This window comes from Verruconis gallopava, assembly GCF_000836295.1.
Source record: "Verruconis gallopava strain CBS 43764 unplaced genomic scaffold supercont1.9, whole genome shotgun sequence".
In the NCBI taxonomy this organism is placed as follows: Eukaryota; Fungi; Ascomycota; class Dothideomycetes; order Venturiales; family Sympoventuriaceae; genus Verruconis; species Verruconis gallopava.
The window spans coordinates 479,017-500,716 of NW_015622145.1; the positions used below are offsets into that span (position 1 = coordinate 479,017).

Below are 21,700 nucleotides of genomic sequence, written 5' to 3' on the forward strand. Positions count from 1 at the left end.
CGGACAGAACGTCTCAACAGTTAGACACAATACCCTAAATCACCTTTGGACTTTAAGACGATATTGATTTGCAGAGTGTTTAATGAATATACGCTCTAAACCTTTTGGCCTCAGCGGCGCGTTTAGTGGCAGAAAGTCACGATAGTGACAAGAGCCGCATGAAATTTTGTAAAGTATCAAGCGCAAATCATAGCTGTATAAATGCTCAAGTTGACTACAATGTGAGCTATTACTCAGGAGTGGATGAACGTCGTGGTAAGACACGTCAAAAAACTACAGTACGCCTCTGAGAGCACGCATCCTCGATGTATACGTGAGACATTCTAGCTTCAGAAAGACAATATCATTCTGTGATACTACTCGTCTTCGAACTGTTAAATGATCTAAAGCAAGCAAATCAGGCACGCCGCATTGTGGCCTAGAAATCATATACATAGTCTCCAAGCACGACAAGACGTTTTATACGTATTATATATATATATATATATGAATATGTACCAGGCAGGACATGATCAACTGCACTTTGCAGCAATACAGATCTCATTCGCAATGCCAAATGTCTCATGACTAGAATCAGGACTAACCATTCATTTCGTTCTATACTTGTGAACGAATGAACCTTCAAAAGATATCTCGAGCCGAGGGAGATTTTCGAAATCGTGGATAATATCTGGGCTTTCAATTTGAGACTACCATCAAGCCAAAACTTGAATATATGAAATTTCATATATCTATTGCGCGTCGTATCAGTACATAATACGTTATCAATACAAGCATTGTAATGCGTGTATATCATTTGGTTCTCCAAAAGCCTCTAATCCAAGCAAATGAATCTGAAATCCGAATCGTAAGTTTCTCCGTAAACTCTTTCATGAACTCAATGCATCATATCAGCTCCCCATCTCCCTCCTCCGCTCCCTGATCGTCCTCATCCCAGTCCATATCCTTCTCCGCTTCCTCTGCTAGTCTCTGTACTTCTGCCAATCCGCTGACCGCCTCGACCCAGCCTTTCTCGTTGATTGCTCTCTTCACAAAATCCCAGCCGTCCTGCTTATATCTCTCCACGATCTTCTGAGAACATGCAGAGCAATGCTCATATGGCCGACCTTCGACACTTATATTGTTCCAAGTCCCTAAAAATCCACGAATCTGATGTGGCACGCCACCTAAGGGATGGGAATAGACCTGCGTATTGGGTTGCTTCGTTTCAGTCTTTCGAGAATCGGTGGTGTGTGGTGCTCGTGCCCGTAGAGGATGCTGTAGGATACTGACGAGTAGCTCTACAAGCATAGCCGACGCTATGGGCGCGATGCCTGGTCTTGTCACCGTGCACTGCTGGTCTAACGTTGCATCTCGAATCGAATCAGCGGGGGCAACAACATCATTACAGAAATAGCAGCCAAGCTCTGTTTCCTCATCTCCCCTCGCAAGCAATCCGTGCCGCATCACGACAAAGGAATCAAATCCTAAAGCAGCATTCATGACGATTTTGTTAGCGGCTTTCCCCATTACCGTGGGAAGCCACCGGGATTCTCTCGTATCGAGTAGCAGGAAAATGACATCGTGGCTCTCGATAAGCAATCTCAACTTATCAAACTCTCCCTTGACAACCGCTTCGTCGAGAATTGGATGACCGGCCATGGGCACGGACATGACGTGACCTTCAGCTTCAACTCCGGGATAGATCTCCTTAAGCATTTCAGCTGCCCGAATGGCTTTCTTCGCGCCTCCGTCGAGGCAATCCTTAAAGCTAAACAACGGTTGTCTCACAGGGTTTGAGAATGACACAGTCGCATTGTCCACAAATGTTATTTTGCGGACTCCCCATCCCATCAAATTACGTGAAACGTAGGATCCCAGAGTTCCTGCTCCGAGGAGCAGACACGAGACATCCTTTACAACGTCGAGATTGATATTTGGTGCTATGCGCCATTTGATTAGCTTGAGATTCAGATCCACAGCCTGGTCTGCCAATCTTGTAGGGTCCATGTAAGCAGCCAGATCCACAGTCCTGCTCGTCAGTTTTCCCGTATCCGTGCGCTCCCAGCCAGTGACTTTCGGCATTGGTGGTGCTTTCCTTGATCCACCTGGTGAGTACTGCGGTTCTTCGCCAACAGAGTCGGTCTGCAGTCGTAGAATCAGACTGTTGGCCTGGTCTCGTCGAGCATGTGTATCCCTGTAGCAAAGGATTTGAACAGAGGTCAAGCGCCAAAGTTGCCGAATCAGTACGAGGAGATTACGGAGCTGCCAACCTGGATTTGATGGGTAGGTGGAGGGATCTGCGAAGCATATAAACTGATCTGCCGCATCCACGCCGTCGAAAAAGCCATCCTTAAATTTGGATAGCGAGCCAATGACCCACTGAAAGCCGAGCTCATCTTGCAATCCAGGGGTTTGCGGTGTCTTTTGTGGTCCATCTTCTTCCTCGTCCTCCTCCACCTCCTCATGTTTTGAATCCTTTTGGGCTGAAAATTTATGAACTCTTTTTGCAAGAAAGAAACCATGCTGTCTCGCATCCACACCATACCGCCATGTCTGCACGGACTCAACCAGCAGCGTTGTCTCATTTTTCTCCAGCCTCTGGTTCACGTTTGAGTCGTCAACGATCTTCCAAGCTGGGTCTGAGTGCAGCGCAGGGAATGCGAAGTGGTAGGTGAACTTGTACTTTTTGAGGTTCGCGAAGGAGAGTACGTAAAAGGAACACAAGAGAGAAGGACACGAGTAGATGGTCTCATCATGAATAGCCTCCCAAATCGTGCGACCGGCGAGTTCGACAACAGATGAGCGATCGGCGTTCTTATACTCTTCGATAGTGTTGTAGTTCTTGATGTAACCCTCAGCGCGATAGTAGCCTCCCGGAGCTCTGCGTGCAATCAAAGTGAGTCTCAGATCGCCAGCGAAGGGGTGGAAATTAATATACGTACTCATCTGTGGTAAGAGCTGTCGAGTGAATTTGCATACGAGCACTGCGCTCTGGCTTGTCGCCGGGCTTCAACTCGTATAAGCCCAGAACCTTACGCGCCGAGTCATCGAGGCGGTCTTTGTCAATCTTAAGCGAAGCTAACGTGGCATAGAATGCAAGCTCGATGTCCGAAGACCAAGGGGCGAACTGCAGCGGTTTCATGGCTTCGTTTTCTGTTCGCCTTAAATAACGAGTGTATTGCGGAGAGAAGATTGGAAAACGCCAGGTAGAGCGCGGGACTGTTGCTAGTTATGTGGACTACTAATCAGACATGGTTTGAATACTCGAGTGAATGACTGTACAGGTGTCTACGAATTTGGCTCACGGGATAGCTGTCGAGGCCCTTAGGCTATCATGCGCAGGAGGAGCTGTCGCATGTGGTGCCTTGTGTTGGTACCTCAGGCGGGGCTCATTCAAAACTCCGGGCCAATCATATGCTTGGGCGCGTCTATGTCGCTTGCTAGCCCCAACTATTTGTAGGACAGGCCTAACTTCGATTTCGACAACATGCGCCGTCTATGATTGAAGGCTTTGGCTATGGTACAGTATTTTTCTTTCCTGTTGGCACATCTGAAACTGAGGCGTTTACGTGATATAAGAGAAGCTCATATGCTTTGTTTCCAATCACATGCTCCGGCGGAAGTTAAGATATACGTGTTAATTCTTACCCAACTTCCTAATAATGCGTCGTTCTGATATGATGTGGACAATGTATTGACTAGATATCTTGAGCTAATTGACAAGAAATCAAAAGCAGCAAGTTAAACGGTACTGTAAAAAGTTGCATCGTGTTGTCGATAGCAAAGTATACAGCATGCTACAGTTTGCATGAAAAATACGAGATTCATATTTCGTTGGATCGCCAGGTAGCCTTTAGACTTTGTGCATAGCACTCCGCAAGTATTTAAAGATGGCCTCGAAAGTTTTGAACATGGTAGGGGTGACCTATTCGGTGATCAATGATGTGCGATTGTCTAATGTTATGAGCGGAGAACAAAAAAAAACTTGCAATTATCACAAGTCTGCAGAGGCAGTCCTAAATTATCCACCTTCTCTGTGCTACGAACCACAAATTGTTTTATCTGCGTGGTCTTCTCGGAATAAGAATCAACTGTAAAGTCCGGAATTGGACATCAAATGCGAACCCAAGACTCAGGCCGCTAGTCTCTTGCACTAAGAAGTTGGAATTTCAAGGTCGACTGCGTATCTTTAAGGCTTTCCTTAATGTTAATCGGCTGGCAATGTACTAACACTAAGCAATAATTTTTAACGACATCGTATTGACATCGTCATCTACATTTACAATTTAACAGCGCAAGCCGATGTCCACCTTGGATCTTCATGTAGCACATGTAGAGCAGCCTGAACTTTATCGCTAGCAAGAAATTCTGCAAAATTGCAAGTTCCATACTCGTCACTGGCGCAGCCAGTAGGGCTCAGGTCAAAGTTTGCTTCGTTTAACAGAAGCTGGATTCTCAACTCCCCATCGCAGGACAGACTTGTCCAGAACATTTGCGCAGCAAATGGTACCTGCTTAGACGTTCTCCAGGATCGTGTTGCATTAATCGGTCCTTTTGTGGGATAGTCACGATCCGCGGCGAGTCCAAGAGCGGTTAACCCAAGATCGATTGTCGTGTCATGGCCGAAATTCAATGACAAACTGGGGCCTGAACTGTTTTGTAAAAACTCAGTCATGTTAGAAACAAGGAGGCTGCCAATGACTGTGCCCATGTCATTGGGAAGACCGTATCCGAAGGCACCTCGCATGAGAAGATCGTACTCATACTCGTTCTGCAGTATCTCTTCCGGAAGGAAGACATTGCACCAGGGTGACGAACCAATGCCATAGACAGCTGTTCCGTAGACACAGGCATAGAACATGCCATGCACATGTGTCGCTGTAAAGTTGACAGAAGGGTAGGCTGGAGCTAGCAAATCGTTGATACGGTTGGCAATAGGCGGCAAATAAATTGCACCCCATTCTGAAACCAAGGCACCTCCGTAATTGTACTCCCAGCCCTCACACGTGTTCATAGGTGTGATCCAAGATATTGTCTTATTATTCTCCGGGATTCGATTGAGTATTGCAGTAGAATTCACCGAGCGACCGTAGTAGCCATCCATGAACCACATGGCAGATTCAACAACACGATCTTGGTCCCCAGCTAGTACGTAGTTTGTTGAAAGCTCTGGATATTTGAGCTTCAACGCAACACCGTGGTCGAAAAGCTGTTGGCGCCCAACGGCAGAAAGGTCATTGGTCGTGAACGTGCTTTTCCATCCTTTGGAAAGAAAGACAAATCCAGGGGATAGCTTCTCTTGCGGCGATGAAAACATATCTGTGTTGTTGTTGACATAGTATGAAAGATCCTGTATGACCCCGATTTCGTCTGATAAAGGTTGTCGGCTTCCATGGCGGTGGATGAGAAACCCTTTTTCGACCGTACACCCTGGTGGCACGCCTGACTTTACCGAAGCTGGAGTGTTTTCTGGCACAAAATAAGGCGATAGATTACCAAAATGTTTATATATATTGATGGTGGGAGAAGAGCCCGACGGTGTCGCGAATGCGATGGCCGGTGGAAGCCACAGTATCTGTTTCCAAATCTTCATGACCGTGACGACGGCGACGACAGCAAAACCAATCCAACATCGGTGAATCAAAGAGTGCTTATCAGCATTTATACTAGCAGCGAATTTCTGCGGAGACATGTCGTTAGTCCACTGGTTCGTAGCTTGATTGATGCTTCGTAGATCAAATGCGTACCTTCCCTTTCGGGCAGGAGGTCGTGTGCTCACATCTCGTCATTGGCCCACATATGACTGCTAATAACGGCTTCGGTCAAGAATACTACTTCCGTGCGATAAGAAAGTACGATGCTAGTCCTAAATTCTAGGGCGGGATTTTGCAAAAGAACCAAAAGTCGATAGTTAATTCTTGCGCTCTCACACAGGGTCTTGAGACGAATAGCTGGACGGTTGATTAAAATGCAGCGCGAAGGGACTTAAAAATTTCCTTCACGGTGCAGGTGACGGCATCGCATAACGTCCCTGCATGTCAAAAGAGAGTTAGTGCTGTCCTTGACACACACATGATGCCTCTTCATTGATTCACAAGGCGCAAAGCAATTCCTGTTTGGGCCGAACCGGTTCATCGAACGGACTTGATCGCAGGTTGGTTAGTCCTAAACTAACGAAATACGCGGAAGGGCGGATGTTCACGATTTTGCTTTATTGTGCAAACTATTCCGCGAAGCGAAGGGAAAAAAACTCAACGATTATATTCCGTTTTCCTTGTTCCTGTCTCTATACTACCACATCAACTGGAAAGGTTTTCATAGCAAGTTTTGCTAGAAGGCACCGTTCTAACTTATTTTTTTTTTTAAAAAAAAGGAATGTGATGTTGTTCTGAATCGCTATGGACAACGATGGTTACATTTTCTTTTCCAACTATAAATGTGACTTCCGACTCTTCAATCTGCGATCAGACCCCAGAGTCTCTCCGAGTGGTCCTCCTTGTCATTATGACATCTAGCTTGCCTAGAGTCAAGGTAAATGTATCCATTGTCTTATTTTCAATGGTCGTAAAGTCCTCGCCTGGAGCTGCTACAACATCAAACTTGTGAACAATGTTTGCTGCGACTGCACGCATTTCCATCATAGCCAAGTTGTTCCCGATGCATTTATAGGAGCCCGTGCTGAAAGGGATAAATGCTCTCCTATCATAGATCCACTCGGCTTGCTGATCTTCCAACCAACGTTCAGGCCTAAAGACAGTTGCTTCTTTGAAGTATCTTGGGTCCCGTTGAATGGTATGGATTGGCTGCCAAATAATTATGTTGCCTGGGATATACTTATCACCAATAGTAATCCCTTCTGGAGGCGTTTCGCGCTGTACACCGGATGGGACTGCTGGGTGAAGTCTAAGGGTTTCGTTGATGAAGCCGTCTAAGAGTGGGATGTTGGCAACGTCATCACAACTGAGGAGGTCTTTGTCTCCAACAGCATCATCTACAACCTTCTGGAGCTTCTTAAACTGCGCGGGATCTTTGGTCAATTCATAGAAAAGCCAAGTCAAGGTAGCCGCAGTCGTGTCGCTCCCAGCGACAATGACAAGTCGAGCATCTGCATTGAGGTGAAGGGGAATGCCTTCGTCATTGGGGTCGAGAAGATGACTGAAGATGTCTTGTTCAGCTGGTTGGGTCTGTTCATATCGTCAGTTGCTCTGCATTTTGAAACGAGCCTAAATAGGATTACTTTTTTCCGTTCCTTGAGAACGTCTGAAGTCCATTTCATAAAGTTTCTGAGATCTTTTTGGATGATGGGTAATCGCAGCATGATGCTTGTCACCCATGTGATGTTCCGGAAAAGCCCAAGACCAACCATGGAAGCGTGCAGTGTTTTGATGAGTTGGTCCTCTTCGCCTTTTTCCAGCATTCCAAAACTCTTACTGAAGCCAATATCACCCATCACATCGAAGCTATAGAAGTTCGCCCACTCATTAATGTGGATGGTCTTACCGACGCGATCGTCGAGCTGTTGAATCAACATTGCTGTGTGTCGGTTGATGCGCGGCTCGTACTCGCGAAGAACTTTAGCATTGAAAGCTTTGTCCCAAATTCGGCGACGTTCCCGGTGATCTTTTTTGTCTCGTGTGGTGTGCAATGAAAAGCCTTCGACATGCTCTCCAGCTCCGTACCATAACCCTTTTCTGCATTTTGTACCAACCCCATGAATAACTGGAATAGCATTCACATCGGCAATCGACAAATCTCGAGGGCCAAGGCGTACGTAGTCACCATATCGTTTATGAATCTTTTCCACCTCAACAAAATAGCGGATTTTAGGAACAGTTAGAGCAACGTTATAGAAGTTGGTGATCCGGGCCATGAACGGACCAGGGTACTTTCTTAAGCGATGGAAGAATGCTCTGTATATAACAATACTCGTGAAAAGCGTGCCGAAGTAGATCGCGTAAAACGAAGCCGTAGCAGACAAAGCCTGGCTCAATGTAGCCATACTTCCCGAGGCAACAAGAAGGTAGCTGAATGAGATGTAAACAAAGAACCAGAACATAATGAAGATATGAAACTGGTAGTCCGGTTCACCATGAGCGAGAAATAAGTGAGTGCTGAGACCTAGTACAATAGGCAAGCTCTTTGAGGAAACCACCATGTCCCAATTTTGGGCTTTGAAAGCAGCTGTGAGCTTCGTGAACTCAGCCCTCACCGCGTCCATGGTGTAGGTTTAATTTAGGCCCTTGGTCGAGCTCAGGTTTAGAAGTATGGGTACAGAGAGTATAAACGAATAATAAATCAAAGAAAATTGAGAAAATGGCTGAACTTGGGCCTTGGTTTTGTAGTTGAATAGGAATACTTAGCACAAGTGAACCACTCCATCACGCCGAGGTTCTCGCTCCTCGTTCGTAAACTTCAAGTCATTCAGTCGGTGGTACTTCAGCCTTCTACCAATTGGTCACGGATCCTTGGGGGGAATATCAAATGTTCGTAGATCCAAGAGGGGAAGTGTTTCAATGGGTGCTACTGCAACGACAGGGCAGCATGCATAAGTTGACTCGACTAATCTGACACCCAACCCCTTGTCAGAACAACACCTGGACTGCTCATCCGCTCGAGGCCTCAGCTATCAAGTGCAGTGACGAGAATATCGAGTTGATCAGACTCGAACTGGCTTTCGAAAATGGGAAGTCAAGCGACATGAACTCCCCGTGTCAGAGGACTGGGGTACCACTAATCTGTTTCGGGAACAACCCACTTCTTATGACTTGCATCAAGCGACAAGATCCGCCCGACTTTTTCTGGAGCTTTGTGGTGGATGATGAAACCAAATTGAGTAAGTTAGCCGATTTATCCAGGCTTGTCTTTCTCTTGATTTACGCGTTGCCTTCGGACACCCATGAATAAAGCTCAAAGAGCCCGGCCCATGTGGAACTGTGTGGCTACGTTATTGTTCGTTGTATCTGAACGTAAAATGTAAAATGTAATGAAATGTGCGTGCATGTGAGGAAGCCCTATAAGGCGAGTTAGAGGTTATTTTGAAGAGGTCGCCGCCTACAACTACTCCTGTTCCCCTTGTGAAGAGGGGGAGGCGCATTGCTGGTAGAGATCACCAACCGCCTGATAACAGGTGAGTGGGTTTGTAAGGCCGAGGGTCGGTAAGTGGTAATCCAGGTTTTCAGTTTCATTTGTTCTGGCGGCAATTGTTGCAAGGCCTGAGGACAGGAATGTCCGAGGAATCAGCTAATCGATTCCTGGTCACTGATTCGACTATCATCTCGTTCCGTTGTTCGCACGCTGTACAGGCTAAGAAGTTGGTACATCAAATTCGTAAGTAATTAGTTAAAAACGGTTTTGTACATTCCAATGATGTAGGTTCTCATTGCGCGGCATCACCCTGCAATCCCCTGCTGATTCTTTATTATTATCCCGAATCATTACGTGCTGTAAAATCGTTTATAAGGCTACGAGCTTGACTTTGTTTAGAGGCGCAAAGTTATTACTCTGAGGAGCTGCATGTATTCTACACTCATCTCAATAATCCTTTCTCCCACAATACTCACATGCATATTCTAATTCGATTGTTCAGCCTCTGTTATCGAAGCTGATTTTTACAAGCCTCTCTTGGTTGCGCAGTCTCTAAAGTCTTTGCGAGGAATGTCCCAATGTCATCAATTTAGTTCTGATGTACATTTTTCTCCACAATATGGTTACCTATTCCTCGCATCTTATAATCTATACCATGAAATTGTTGCGCATATTGTTGAATATTTCAGGCGACCGTTTCTAAAATGTCGCGTAATGATGTGGCTAAGATCATGTGTGAAGGTTATTTGAAGAGTGGAGCTGGTGGACCTAGTTCACTTAGCGCGCGTTTGACAATCTCATTTCGAGACTTTAGTCCAAGTATTCTGCTAATAAGTAGCGAAGATGCTAATTGGTATCTGTGGTGGTATGCTGTACGCTGATTCCGTCGTATGCATGAATTTCTAACTTTTGGCAATAGGCATCTGCTCTGGCAAGTCTTCTATAGCGTCATTTCTGGCCAAACATCATGGTTTCAAGAGACTACATCTAGATCGCACATCATCCACGCCAGCAGTTGAGAAGTCTGCTTCTAACACAACAGTACCTCAGAACGTAGAGGACGAAGCTGAAGACGTTTTGAGCTTTCAAACTGCAGATGCGCTGCTTGACTATGTCACGGCGCGATGGAGAGAGCACTGGGTTACAACGGATGTGTGGGATGAGAGTGTGCTTGACGTGCTGCTAAGGCGACCATTTTTCCTTCTTGTGAGTGTAGACGCACCCGTTACGGTCCGGTGGGAGAGGTTCAAGTTACGGTTTGTAAATACATCATGAAGCTGTACCGTGTTTGCTGAGACCTTACAGATGCTTAGCCAACAACCTCACACCTCCCTCCCTGGCTGAATTTGTACGACGGAACGACGAACATCTATATGGCCCGACACAGCCCCTTGCTCCTTTGCTCCATCGCGCACATCTACGCCTCCTCAACTCTACGCCTTCTCTCCCTGCCTTCTTCAATGCTCTCCAAGCCATTGATCTCCCTAATGAAGACCGTATCCGCCCAGTTTGGGATCAGTATTTCATGCAACTTGCCTCTCTCGCCGCCCAGAGAAGCAATTGCATGAAACGCTCTGTGGGCTGCGTGCTGGTGCGAGGCAAGCGTGTCATTAGTACAGGTTACAATGGCACCCCACGTGGTATGCGAAATTGTAATGAGGGAGGTTGCGCAAGGTGCAACGCCGCTAGTGCAAGATCAGGTGTCGGACTAGACACGTGTTTATGTCTGCATGCGGAAGAGAATGCATTATTAGAAGCAGGGAGAGATAGGGTGGGCGAGGGTGCAACCCTATATTGCAATACCTGTCCTTGTTTGACGTGTAGTGTGAAGATCGCACAGATTGGCATTAGCGAGGTCGTTTACAGCAACGCGTATAGTCTTGACACTGCAGCAAAGGCGATTTTTAACGAAGCAGGTCTCAAGCTGAGACAGTTTTCTCCGGTACGTCCTGTGTGCTTCGTGTTGCTAATCCACAGTGACTGAAGAAGAATAGCCAAAAGAGGGTTTGATTGATCTCAACGCGCAACTTCAATCACATATTCATGACTTAAACTCCGAGGAGTCCTAATATTTGTAACGATGCACCCTCGCACCTTCTAAAACGAACTTACACCATTGAAATAGAACGTATTCCACACACGCACCTGAGGCAATACTTATTCAATACCCAAAACCGGTGTCCGAGAAATTGGAGCCATCGTTTAATCTGTTGAAGAAATGCTTAAACTAACGAATGGGTGGAAAAAGACGGCGTAACCATGAGCCAGTATTCGTCAGACGCCGTCGAATAGATACGATATCTCAACTTTGCTGTTTTTTTTTTCAACTAATTCCAACCCTTCATATCATAGGACTCACTTGACATTACCCCGCAAACAAGGGGGCAGTTTTTCCTCCTTTTCGCCCCCGTGGAAACTGGATCGGGAATAACCGAATCCTTTACAAACATGAAGAAGTGCCCCACTATGACTCCAGTGTATTCGATCTGGTTAATTTCCATCTACTGTCGTTTGCTTACCACCACTCTAATGTATGAGGCTCTACTTCACCAACCTCTTGATCGTACGGTAGTTGCTAGCGCTACGGCAGCCACGATGGGTATCATCACCTCCATCCTAGTAGGCTCACTCGGGGCAACGGCGATTGTAGCCTTCGGACGCAAACTCTTGAAACGGAAAATGAAGCAACCTGACTTGAACGGAGAAACTGCATTGCAAAGGGAAGAAAGGCGTAGGCGTGAAGCCAAAGCTGATGAAAAGAGGCGGAAAAAGAACAATAAAGGTCATTTCATGGAGCTGTCATCCAGCCAGAGACGTGACAATGTGGTAGAGAAAGAAATTTGATCGTTGTCGCGAATGGCACTGGCGCAATACGCTCGGTTGGTACCTGAGAAGCATCTAATTCCGGATAATTGTCAAATGCTCGAGCTTAATATCGACTAAGACAGACCTCAGGTCTTATCTTCTATTCTTTCCAGAATGGCAGCCTTCTGTTGGTTCGACTCCGTGCTCCAACTCTGCGCTTCACAGCGGTATAATCATTTTTCTGATCCGCGATCTTATCGCAGCAGCATATGTTTCTTCACACAACCTTATGCCACACTGCTAATGCGTTTTGCGGCACTAAAAATCCTTGTTGTTGATGATAAATTTGGTATCAAAGGTTTTCCATTTTTGCTTCAAGGGAACTAGCCATTGAGATCTAGTCGAGTGCCAGCGACAGAATTCTGTGAATCTGATGCTAGCTAGGACGTCGTGGGACATCACAGCTACAAGAAGACAAGGACTTACGCATGTACGGGTCTTATAGTGGATTTGAAGTCATCACATGCATAAATAATTATCTCTCTGAAAGGTCACTGAGTCTGCAAGGACGTCCAAGAGGAAACGAAATCCAGCAGTTCAGCATCCTGCGGTTCGGGTGTCGCTCTCATATAGACCAAGTACACAAATCCATGCAAATTTTAACTAAATCGGAAAATGCCCACAAGACGGAGTGTAAATCCCAGTATGGAAGGCCAGCAATACCAAATGACTATGCACCACGTAAATTGCCTCCATGCTTCGCCGTCAACGCTTCACTAACGTACCCACAAGCCATGGAAGCGGGATGTTCGGATGAACAGGTTCGTAGTTAACCTCTTTCCATCCACCATCACCACGTGCTGCATCAACCAGCCATTTCCCTGTGTCTCTCGTCATGTTACATCCTCCAATTAACGTCTTCCAACCAAAGAAATGGTAGAATTTCTGTAGAAATTTGGCAACTGGCGTAGTCGCTACGACGTGCTCACAAAATGTGAACCGGCCCCCAGGCTTCAGTAATTTGTACAGTCCATCAATAGTTTCCACTGGAAAGGGAACGGTGCAGAGCACGAGAAGGCAACAAACACCGTCGAATATCGGAGTTCCACTTGCGCCTATTGCGGCCTCTTTTAGAAGGCCGGCCTTCTGCAATTCTGGTATCAGACTCTCGCTTTCAGCGCCACAAGTCAGAATGTGATATTTTCCTCCTAGCCCAGCCTCCTCTGCCCTCATAGCCAAAGACTTGTGAAGCAGAGTGTTTGGTTCAACAGCATAAACTGCGGTTATATTTTCCGCATTTGGCTTAAAGCGAAACAACTGTGTTCCTGCACCGGGTCCTACATCAAGAACTACGCCGCGCAATTTGGCAATGTGGTTGTCCAGGCTCTTTGGAGTGCTCTCTGCAGCGAGCTTTCCAACCATCAGCCACCATTTGCCAAATGCCTTGTCCCGAAAAGCGGTGAAGTTGGTGAATAAGAGCTTTGGCGACGTAATTGCTGTTTCTATGAAAACTAAACTGTTTTAGAATGATTCTTCAAGCACTTGAGTAGCTTACATAGCGAGCTAAGAAACATGAACACTGCAGGCTCAAGATAGCCTTGAATAACAGACGTAGAAGACGCCATGATTCAGTCTCAATTCCTAAGTTCAGCCACTGCTCCAAATAGCAGTAGTTTCGAGTACAACTAGTTTGGCTTAATGTTTTCGGATATTACGACAGAGATAAAGGAAGAGAAAGTTTAGGAAGAATCAAGTGGTCGGTATGGTGATGATCGGCTTGTTGGATCGTACAATTGACACAGCAGACGAATATGTGGTGCGTCTCGCCACTTTTCTCCTGTACTTTCGAGTCTTCGTGAACTCTTGTAGGAAAGCGATTTAAGGTCTACTACCTTTTAAGTATTTCCTCAAGTAATGCGGGGTCGAACTATCTTTAGCGAAAACTTTTAGCCAGCTGAATATCAAGCAAGCCACATACCTACCATTGGTTGAGATCTTTGTTGTATACGATATGTCAGAATGGTGCTCGTATTCGACTTTATTCGAGAAAAGGCCTTCAAGATTTCTCGTCTTTTTGTGGAAGTGAATTTTTATCTCGTGAGGCTTCATTCACACCACCGACCGCTCTATCAGCTCCAAAATCGCCAGTGAATAACAATGCTAAGCATTCAACTTGGTTCGACCGCCACGGAAGGTTAGTCAATCTTGGCCTCAGCCAACTCTTGCAGTTGTTATTTAATCAACAGTAAGGGTATACCTAGCAGTGGCAAGTGATCGATGATGTGATTCGAAGGTTGTCACGCACCACAATGCTTGAAAGTCAAGGCGAACGTGGTAGACTCCATCGGTCCCACAGTATTGTGCGCTGCAAATAAGATGTGTACTACGAATAGAGATTTCCAAGGACTTGCCCCTCTTTTAGGCGTCTCGGTGGGCAACAAGACGGTGGAGGGTCTCGACGGAAAGCTTGGAATCACGACCATCCTTCTCCAGTCGAGCTAATCTCGCTATGTACGCGACTCCAGAAGTCCGAAGGTCAAAGAACAATATGCCTTTAGTGGTAAATAGTCCCCGATTTTTATGACCATCTTGAAAGACGTGTTTTATCGACCTTCGTAATTAGGTCGTGCCTGAGTGCGACGAGCGCAATATTTCGGCTCATCGGCGAGCCATCGTATCTCTACAAGATTCCTTGCACTTATTTCCTGCGTGCCCATGCCATATTGGCCTCTAGCAATTGCGTCGCGTCGATCGAGCCATGTACTCTACGCTAGTCGCAAAAGCTTGAAGTCGTGAAGAGGACCCACTGCTTCCGTGGAACGTGTGCTATGACCTCAGGGTGATAGATAAATCCCTGATCCTTCCATATTTTCTTTCTAAGCTCTTTCTAACAACTTCAACTTCAGTTCGAGTAGCAACTTGCTCCGATCGAGAGGAAAGAAATGAATCCAATGCGACCATCCAGCTGCCAGTTGTCGTTCGCTTTCTTCGATACGCGCTTGCATGACCGCAAGAGCCTTTTTGAAACAAGTAGACGCATTCGTGGCTCCGGCGCGAGATCATGACGCAAGAAAGAATACGATCAACAGCAAGAAGCATGCCTTGGAACCTGATGTGTGGGCACACATTCACACCAGAGCTGAAGCTGTACAGAAATGAAACCAGATCGATGGCAGGGCCGGTTCAAGTTCGAGGTCAGCGACGAAAAGCCCAGCGTCACAAAAAGCAGCAAAACACATAGAGCGGCTTCAGCGCACCTAAAAAGTTGTGGCAAGTATAAAGGCATATCAAACTTATAGCCTTCAGGCACCCTCACGGCTCATCAGGATGCTCGTGGCTGTGAGATAAAAGATGTTGTTGTGGTCGGACGGCCGGGTCGTTTGGGCAGTCTAGATTCCTGAGCTGCGTTGCCAGGCTTGACCTCTCATCAAACAAAACATAACACGCGATTCCTGCGCAAACCACAGCCGCACGTATTCTTTGACTCAAACTTGCATACATAAGTTCCTCGAAAGTCACTGTAAGTGCCTCTACGGTTTATTTTCGAAGTGTCCACGTCGTTGAGAGAGGCGCCACTCTTGAAGGACGAAACGCGGTCGCCAGCCTCCGCATTCGACATGTCAACATGGCTCAATTCTTCAACAGCGACTTATTTTCTTTGCCTCAAAACTCTCGTAATACCTCGCGATATGCTTTGCAAATCTTTATGATGAGTCTCTGCTTGTTATTTTACGCTGCTGCGTTGGCGCCTCGTTCGTCGCAAAACGCAGCCCCCGCTTTCATTGCGCGCCTCTTTAGCGCTCGAAGGATAACAACAACATTAAAGACCCAAATTTCGCACGAACTAACTTGGAGACTGTAGAGCTCCGACTACGCAAAAACTACATTACAATGGCCCCGAAGGAAGCCACTACTACAACGACGCGCACGACGCGAGGCGCCTGTATGTATTCCAGCTTCCGTGGCGGTCGTTCCTCAGCTAAAGCTACACGTAGCTGGTATAACCAAGCCTCGCATCCTTAGCGTCCCCTCGACCGAACCAGAGGGCAAGAAGCGAACGGTAACCAAGAAAAAGGGAACCACAAAGGCCAACACGTCCAAGCCCAGGTCCAAAGTTGCGACCGGTCGCGTGTCTAAGAAGACGTCTTCCAAGGAGACCGTGACCAAGGCGAAGAAGAACCCAGTTGCCAAGGCAAAGGACAAGGTCACCGGTGCCGCTGAGAAGGTTGCCGGCGCCGTCGAGAAGAAAGCTGGCAAGAAAGGTATGTTAATTACCCGCTGATCCTCCGTCCCCCCTCCTCAGACATTCATAAACCCTCCGCGGGTGGCGCCCACGATATCAACAAGGGGAACTTCAAGCTCACCCTCACCTTACACGAGGCGCGAAGAAGCTCCGCGCATGATGCTTTCCCAAACTCCCGCCCCTTTTTTTTCAGGTTACAATTTGCTACGAGCGCGATAAGGCTAACGGGTCCTGTTATTTTGATTTGCGCAGCGAGCGGCGAGGCTAAGATCAAGAGGGACTAAGAAGCCCGTCGCCAAAGACACCAAGACGAAGCCAGCTGCCAAGAAGGAGTAGTCACGGTTTTTCACCGCCGCTCCTTTGTTTTCAAAGAGACATGCCACCGGTCTTGGATCCTGCTCTAGCCACTCTGCTTGCTGGCTTTTGCCAGCCTCCGACGACAAAAGTCGGTCACTGCAAAAGTTGGCCCTCCCCCTCCTCCCCCTTTCCCACTCCCCTTTCCCCCGCTTTTTTCTTTGTAACGATGCACCGCTTAACGGGTAGCGCCGTTGGTCGCTGGGGGCTCTCCCGTCGGGCGAGCACAGCGCCTACTTGGCGTCCGCCCTTGCTCACGACCCTTTCATTTGTCCTGATAACCGAAAACCAAACCAATCCTCCCGGGAACATGTGGACTCGTCGTCCGCAAGACCTATTTGTGCGTTCAAGTCTGTCCTTACCGCCTGATAAGATCTCCCATGTGTCAGTGTGTGTTTGCGTGGGTGTGTGAGAGTCTAATTTACGTATATGTATGTGTACGTGCAGCACAAGAGGCAGAGAGTTGGAAAGAGAGAGAGAGAAGCGTACGGAGGACGTGGTGCTGAGGGGGGGCCGCCGCCGGGAAGCGGGAAGGAAGAAAAAACCACCTGGTTTTTCCCATACCCGTCGTTGCAGCCGAATGCTTGTAATGGTCCAGACAAGGCCGTGTATGTATTTGTGGGGGTACATGTGTGTGCGCATCGAGCAAGACAGCAGCAGCAACAGAAAGGAGCTCAAAGCACATGTGCATCTAATCTTTGGGTCTCCTTTTGTTTGTCTCACATCTCCCCCTGCATCACTTTTTTTTCCCCTTTTATTTCTCCACCCAATTTTTTTTTTCATCATGAGCGACCTACGCCATCAACGTGAGTAGGGAGAGATGAAAGAGAGAGAGAGAGAGAGAGAGAGAGAGAGAGAGCGGCAAGGACTTTGGGGGGAGAGGGGGAGGAGAAAGGCGGCTGGAACCGCGCGATGGACGGGCTTCCACCGTCGTCCTCGCCTCTTTCTCTACATTTACATTTCTTCACTCATCTCTCGACGCGTGGGATCCTGGTTTTCTTTGATACGGAGGGAGCAAGGAACGGGCTTTTTATTTTCCAGACCGCGTTCGGGCGCCCTTGTACGATTCCCAGACCATTCCACCGCGTCTGTGGTCTTGGAGGGCGGAGAGGGGTGTATTTGAAGGCTCAGGACGAGTGCTAGAGGTTCGTGTACTCGCCCTTGCGTTAGTATTCAACTTCGCTTGCAAGCGGTCTGTCTTGGATGGTTTGTTGGCGTTTAGAATGTCGAATTCTTAACATCGCCTCGATGTAGTCTTCTCAACTACCATGACGGTAAAACCAAAGACCATGACCAAAATGAAAAAAGGGGTCGTAATAATCTCTTCTGAGATCATATATTGCATTCCTATTTACACAACCAGATCAACCCACATGCGCAGAAGATACCCCGCCCAGAAGAGCGTCCCCCTTGTTTCTCTCCAATGGCATCCTCTCTTCCGTGCTCTCTTTCCTAGCGACAGCAGCAGCAGCTGCTGCTGTATAATTCGCACTACAATTACAGAGGGTGCATCGTCCGCTCACAAACACCATATACTGGTGGTATAGGTGGCGGATCAGTCCTTGAAAGGGAGCGTATAGTTTATCGGTAGTAAAAATCGAGGGTATAAAGTCTTCAAATCGTGAAAGAAGGTGGGGTGCGCGGTACACACAAGTGATGGACGGCTGACCACACGAACTTGCAGCTCGTCTCTTGTCATATTCTCACTGAGCGAAAAGACATCGTCGTCGTTGCCGAATGCCAAGTCCAATCGCCCCGTCATTGGTCAAGGTAGTCTCCAAATCCAGAAGAAATAAAGGGAAAAAAAAATAAGTAAAGAGAAAGCGAAATCTCGGTTTACCCAACGCCGTAAGAACTTCACGAGCTATCTTGACGCATTCGTAAAAGCCGGAATCTCCGAAGATACTCTTGCAACCAAATAGTCGTCAGAAAAGAGAAAGGTTGACGCCTATCTGTTTTGACCTTAGACTATACGGCCTGGCCAGGAACTGGTTTCCTCGACACGCTGCTTGCTGGGACGCCGGCAGTCAGCGAGAGCGGTTTGGGCGGCTGTACATTACCCATGTTGCTCGTGGAATTGGAGCGTTTTCTGCTAGCCTCGTCCGGGCGGGCGGGTGGTCCTTGCAAGTAGGGGCCTGGAGACATCGAGCGGCCCTGAGGCGCATATGCAGTGTACTGTGCTGGACCTGCGTTGCTTTGGGCGCGAGGACGGCCTGGCGCGGGTGAGTTGCGACCGGTTGGCGTCATTGGACGGCCCTGGGGAGTCATAGGACGGCCTGGCTGACCATATGGGGCTGGGGAATTACGGCCTTGCGGGGTCATTGGACGAGGTGCCTGGCCGTAGGGCACAGGGCCGGAACCTCCAGGACCACGCATCGGGCTATTGGGACCGCGGGGACCTGGTCCTCCCGGGTAACCTTGGGGCGGAGGGCCTTGACGGGGCTTGACGGTGTTCTTTGAAAGGCAGGTACGCGGGACAACACCTTGCTGAGACCGGTCCATGCGTATGCACAGCGCCTGCACGAATATGATTAGAATTTCGTCCTCAGAAAAAGTCTGCGTTCTTGTAGGTTTCAACTTACCCAGCCGTCGTCGTAGGAGTGCAGGAGACGGACGAGTTGGCCAGCACGAATCTCGAGCTCATCATCCATAGAAGGCTTGAAGTCGAGTTGGACACGGTAGACATTGTCAGCAGGAGGTGGGCTGTTACGCTTGTTTGCCATGGCAGCGCCAGCAGCTGCTCCGGCCGCGGCCGCGGCCGCAGCAACGGCACTTGTCGGAGTGCTTGGTGCGATCAAGCTCAAGTTAGAAGCAGTAGCCGGGTTTGAAGGCGCGAGCGAAGCAGTTTCGGACGCATCAACATGATCACCGCTGGCTATCTCAGACGGCGCTGCAGAGCCAGGCAATGGGAAGGCGGCCGCATCGATATTGACAGGCGAGGAAGCGCGTTTTGGAACAGCAGCGGCAGCAACGGGCTCGTTTTTGTTGTTGTCGTTGTTTCCATTGTTGACGGTTTCAGCGTGGTTACCGAATGGGTTGGCGGGATCATTGGCATTCTTTTCGGCACCAGGACGCTCCCAAGCACTTGCAGTAGCAGCCGCGGCTGCACCGGCACCAGGAGCATCGGCAGCCATGGCACCATTTGGACCAGCGAGCTTGCTCATGCGAGGATCGAATTGAGTCTGCGGACGTATGCTTAAGCGGGGGGCCGAGAGGGTATCCGTAGAACGCACAGCAACATTGGGGACGGCGGCCATTGGAGCAGGACCAGAAGCTGGAGCTGGCGCATGAGTGAGAGGGGTGGGGAACTGAGGGAGTGCGTCAGGCTTCGCCATGCCGGCCTTTTCATCGTCCAGTCTCTGCATGGATTCTTCCTGTCGCTTCCTCCTGCGGATCATCATGAGCACGCCGATCAGGATCGCGGCCACGGGGATCAAGACTCCAAAGGCAATTCCGGCCTTTGCTCCGCCAGAAAGACCGCCATTCTGGGAAGAGGTGGCATGGGCGGAAGCTTGCGCGTTGCTGAGGGACGAGGTCAAGCTTGCAGCATCCACAGCCGTTGGAGTTGAGTAGATTGGTGTCGTGAATGACGTGACGGCGGTGTTGCTTGGGGTCACAGTTGCAGACGTAGAGTCGGTCGGATACGAGGTGGTCGCGGCGGAGGTGGCAGCAGCACCGGGACTATCGGTGCGAGAAGCGAAGACGGCGCCTCCAGCGATGAGATTACCTGGAGTCTGAGTGACCAAGACCGCAGAACCAGTAAAGGTCTGCGGCTCGGTCATGGTGGTGACCGCAACGACGACATCATCACTAGTAGCGGACTTGTCCGTCTTCTTGGCGTTGTTGAAGAAGCTGCTGATATCGTCGAACAAATCGCGTTTGACGATCTGGAGCACGTCTGCAAGATCCATGGCTATTGGCGAGTAAATGTACGGTGATCAGCAAAGATGGGGTAGATGGTGTCGGGTTTGTCGGTCTTGCGAGGAGTTCGGGCGCTTCGAAGGAGCGGCGAGAGGCACGCTTGACAGCAGCCGTAGCGGATGTAGTAACGGGTGTCGGGTGAATGGTCTTATGCCTGCACGGTGAAGAAGGATGAACGACCGGCGTTTCTTCTGCTGTTCACGACTTGGAGCGCGACTGGCGTGTTGAGCAAGAAGAAGGAGCAAGAAAGAATAGACAACAACCCGGTTGCAGAAGGTCGAAGGGGATGCGAAACGAAGGGGAAAGGGCGACGAAGTGGTGGTGAATAAAGGAACGTGGACGCGAGAGAGGGATCGCGTAAGAGCAGTAGACGTGAGTGTCGGTAAACGAGGGACGACACAGTCGCGCTGGAGCAAGATGCGGCGAAGAAAGAGAAGAGAGGGACAGAGCGAGAAAGGGCGTGGCGCGAGGGAAGAGAACGAGCGACTTTGAGGGATGAGGCAGAGGAGGAGAGGGCGGCGAGCGATCGGGGAAAGGAGCGGTCGAAGACAGGACGCGGGAGCGCCAGCGTCGGTTCTGCGAAAGGGAGCTGATGCGGGTGAGCAAAGCGCAGGCCAAGCGCGGGCAAGCGAATCAATCGTCGCGCACCGGCCCACGCAGGCCTCATCTCGGCGCATGCGCTAGACCGCCCTCGGCATAGCGCGTTTCCGTTCCGCTCAGGCACAGAGCCGTCCTCATTCGCCCGAGTCTCGCTGGCGTTTCATTTGCCTGCGCGGAGACCCACGACCAGCTTGTTGTCGTGGTTACAAGTACCTTCAGTCCTTGACGCCGCGCGCTGCTGCTGCTGCTGCTGCTGCTGCTGCCGTGGTAGCGTTGCCCGGCAGCATTGCCGCTCCACACTGGAATGGTTTGAAGGAATGGGGGAGTGCGAGCGACGAGCGACGACGAGGAGCCGAAGGAGCCGGGGGAGCCGAACAACGGCTTTGCCTGCTCCCAGTGGTAGTCTCCGTCTGTTCACAGAGCTCGACGCTGCTCAGCGTCGCCGCCTCTCCTTTGCTTGTCAGGCACTCTCACACATGGCCGCACACACACACACCAACAGAGTGCTCCCTACGGAGGTACCTGTGCAGTGTTCACATGCATGCATGAACGCAAACCAAGAACACGTGCCTTTCTCCCACTCCATCCCGCCAGCAATCATGTCCTCGTCCGCCCAAGAGCTGCTTGCCTCACGTCGCACCAGACATGTCCGCAGGCAAAGACACGCCAAACCAGCCCAGCGCGCAAAAAAGGTCGAAAAGCTACCCGTTC

General features: G+C 49.0%; 8 protein-coding genes across 11 annotated transcripts; 3 read left to right on the top strand and 5 right to left on the bottom strand.

Annotated features, from left to right (window-relative positions):
* Positions 1–672: 672 nt before the first annotated feature.
* Positions 673–3,307, bottom strand: PV09_03507 (E1-like protein-activating enzyme Gsa7p/Apg7p). Its single transcript, XM_016356712.1, has 2 exons — positions 2,925–3,307; positions 673–2,863 (listed from the first exon to the last, which is right to left on the bottom strand). Exons 1-2 carry the CDS (start codon positions 3,122–3,124, stop codon positions 886–888), a joined length of 2,178 nt encoding a protein of 725 aa, XP_016215505.1. The 5' UTR covers positions 3,125–3,307; the 3' UTR covers positions 673–885.
* A 945-nt stretch (positions 3,308–4,252) lies between these two features.
* Positions 4,253–5,688, bottom strand: PV09_03508 (uncharacterized protein). The gene has a single exon (XM_016356713.1). The coding sequence runs from the start codon at positions 5,672–5,674 to the stop codon at positions 4,262–4,264; it is 1,413 nt and encodes a 470-aa protein (XP_016215506.1). The 5' UTR covers positions 5,675–5,688; the 3' UTR covers positions 4,253–4,261.
* A 703-nt stretch (positions 5,689–6,391) lies between these two features.
* Positions 6,392–8,200, bottom strand: PV09_03509 (uncharacterized protein; the record flags this gene model as incomplete). The annotated part of the gene is made up of 2 exons (XM_016356714.1): positions 6,392–7,166; positions 7,220–8,200. The coding sequence occupies 2 exons, from the start codon at positions 8,198–8,200 to the stop codon at positions 6,447–6,449; spliced, it is 1,701 nt and encodes a 566-aa protein (XP_016215507.1). The 3' UTR covers positions 6,392–6,446.
* A 1,669-nt stretch (positions 8,201–9,869) lies between these two features.
* Positions 9,870–11,421, top strand: PV09_03510. 3 transcript variants are annotated; one of them, XM_016356716.1, is made up of 5 exons: positions 9,870–9,931; positions 9,986–10,322; positions 10,372–11,008; positions 11,061–11,140; positions 11,192–11,421. In XM_016356716.1, exons 1-4 carry the CDS (start codon positions 9,910–9,912, stop codon positions 11,133–11,135), a joined length of 1,071 nt encoding a protein of 356 aa, XP_016215509.1. In that variant the 5' UTR covers positions 9,870–9,909; the 3' UTR covers positions 11,136–11,140; positions 11,192–11,421. The 3 variants fall into 3 exon arrangements, with proteins under 3 accessions (XP_016215509.1, XP_016215508.1, XP_016215510.1); XM_016356715.1 differs by having other exon boundaries at positions 11,061–11,421; XM_016356717.1 differs by having other exon boundaries at positions 10,372–11,421.
* Positions 11,422–12,489: 1,068 nt separating this feature from the next.
* On the bottom strand, positions 12,490–14,327 carry PV09_03511. 2 transcript variants are annotated; one of them, XM_016356719.1, is made up of 3 exons: positions 13,854–14,327; positions 13,427–13,802; positions 12,490–13,382 (listed from the first exon to the last, which is right to left on the bottom strand). In XM_016356719.1, exons 2-3 carry the CDS (start codon positions 13,494–13,496, stop codon positions 12,637–12,639), a joined length of 816 nt encoding a protein of 271 aa, XP_016215512.1. In that variant the 5' UTR covers positions 13,497–13,802; positions 13,854–14,327; the 3' UTR covers positions 12,490–12,636. The 2 variants fall into 2 exon arrangements, with proteins under 2 accessions (XP_016215512.1, XP_016215511.1); XM_016356718.1 differs by having other exon boundaries at positions 13,427–14,327.
* A 1,435-nt stretch (positions 14,328–15,762) lies between these two features.
* On the top strand, positions 15,763–16,398 carry PV09_03512 (uncharacterized protein; the record flags this gene model as incomplete). Its single annotated transcript, XM_016356720.1, has 3 exons — positions 15,763–15,814; positions 15,867–16,133; positions 16,367–16,398. The coding sequence occupies 3 exons, from the start codon at positions 15,763–15,765 to the stop codon at positions 16,396–16,398; spliced, it is 351 nt and encodes a 116-aa protein (XP_016215513.1).
* A 92-nt stretch (positions 16,399–16,490) lies between these two features.
* Positions 16,491–16,880, top strand: PV09_03513 (uncharacterized protein; the record flags this gene model as incomplete). The annotated part of the gene is made up of 1 exon (XM_016356721.1): positions 16,491–16,880. One exon carries the CDS (start codon positions 16,491–16,493, stop codon positions 16,878–16,880), a length of 390 nt encoding a protein of 129 aa, XP_016215514.1.
* A 908-nt stretch (positions 16,881–17,788) lies between these two features.
* Positions 17,789–20,933, bottom strand: PV09_03514 (uncharacterized protein). The gene is made up of 2 exons (XM_016356722.1): positions 19,051–20,933; positions 17,789–18,985 (listed from the first exon to the last, which is right to left on the bottom strand). The coding sequence occupies exons 1-2, from the start codon at positions 20,377–20,379 to the stop codon at positions 18,437–18,439; spliced, it is 1,878 nt and encodes a 625-aa protein (XP_016215515.1). The 5' UTR covers positions 20,380–20,933; the 3' UTR covers positions 17,789–18,436.
* Positions 20,934–21,700: the final 767 nt, after the last annotated feature.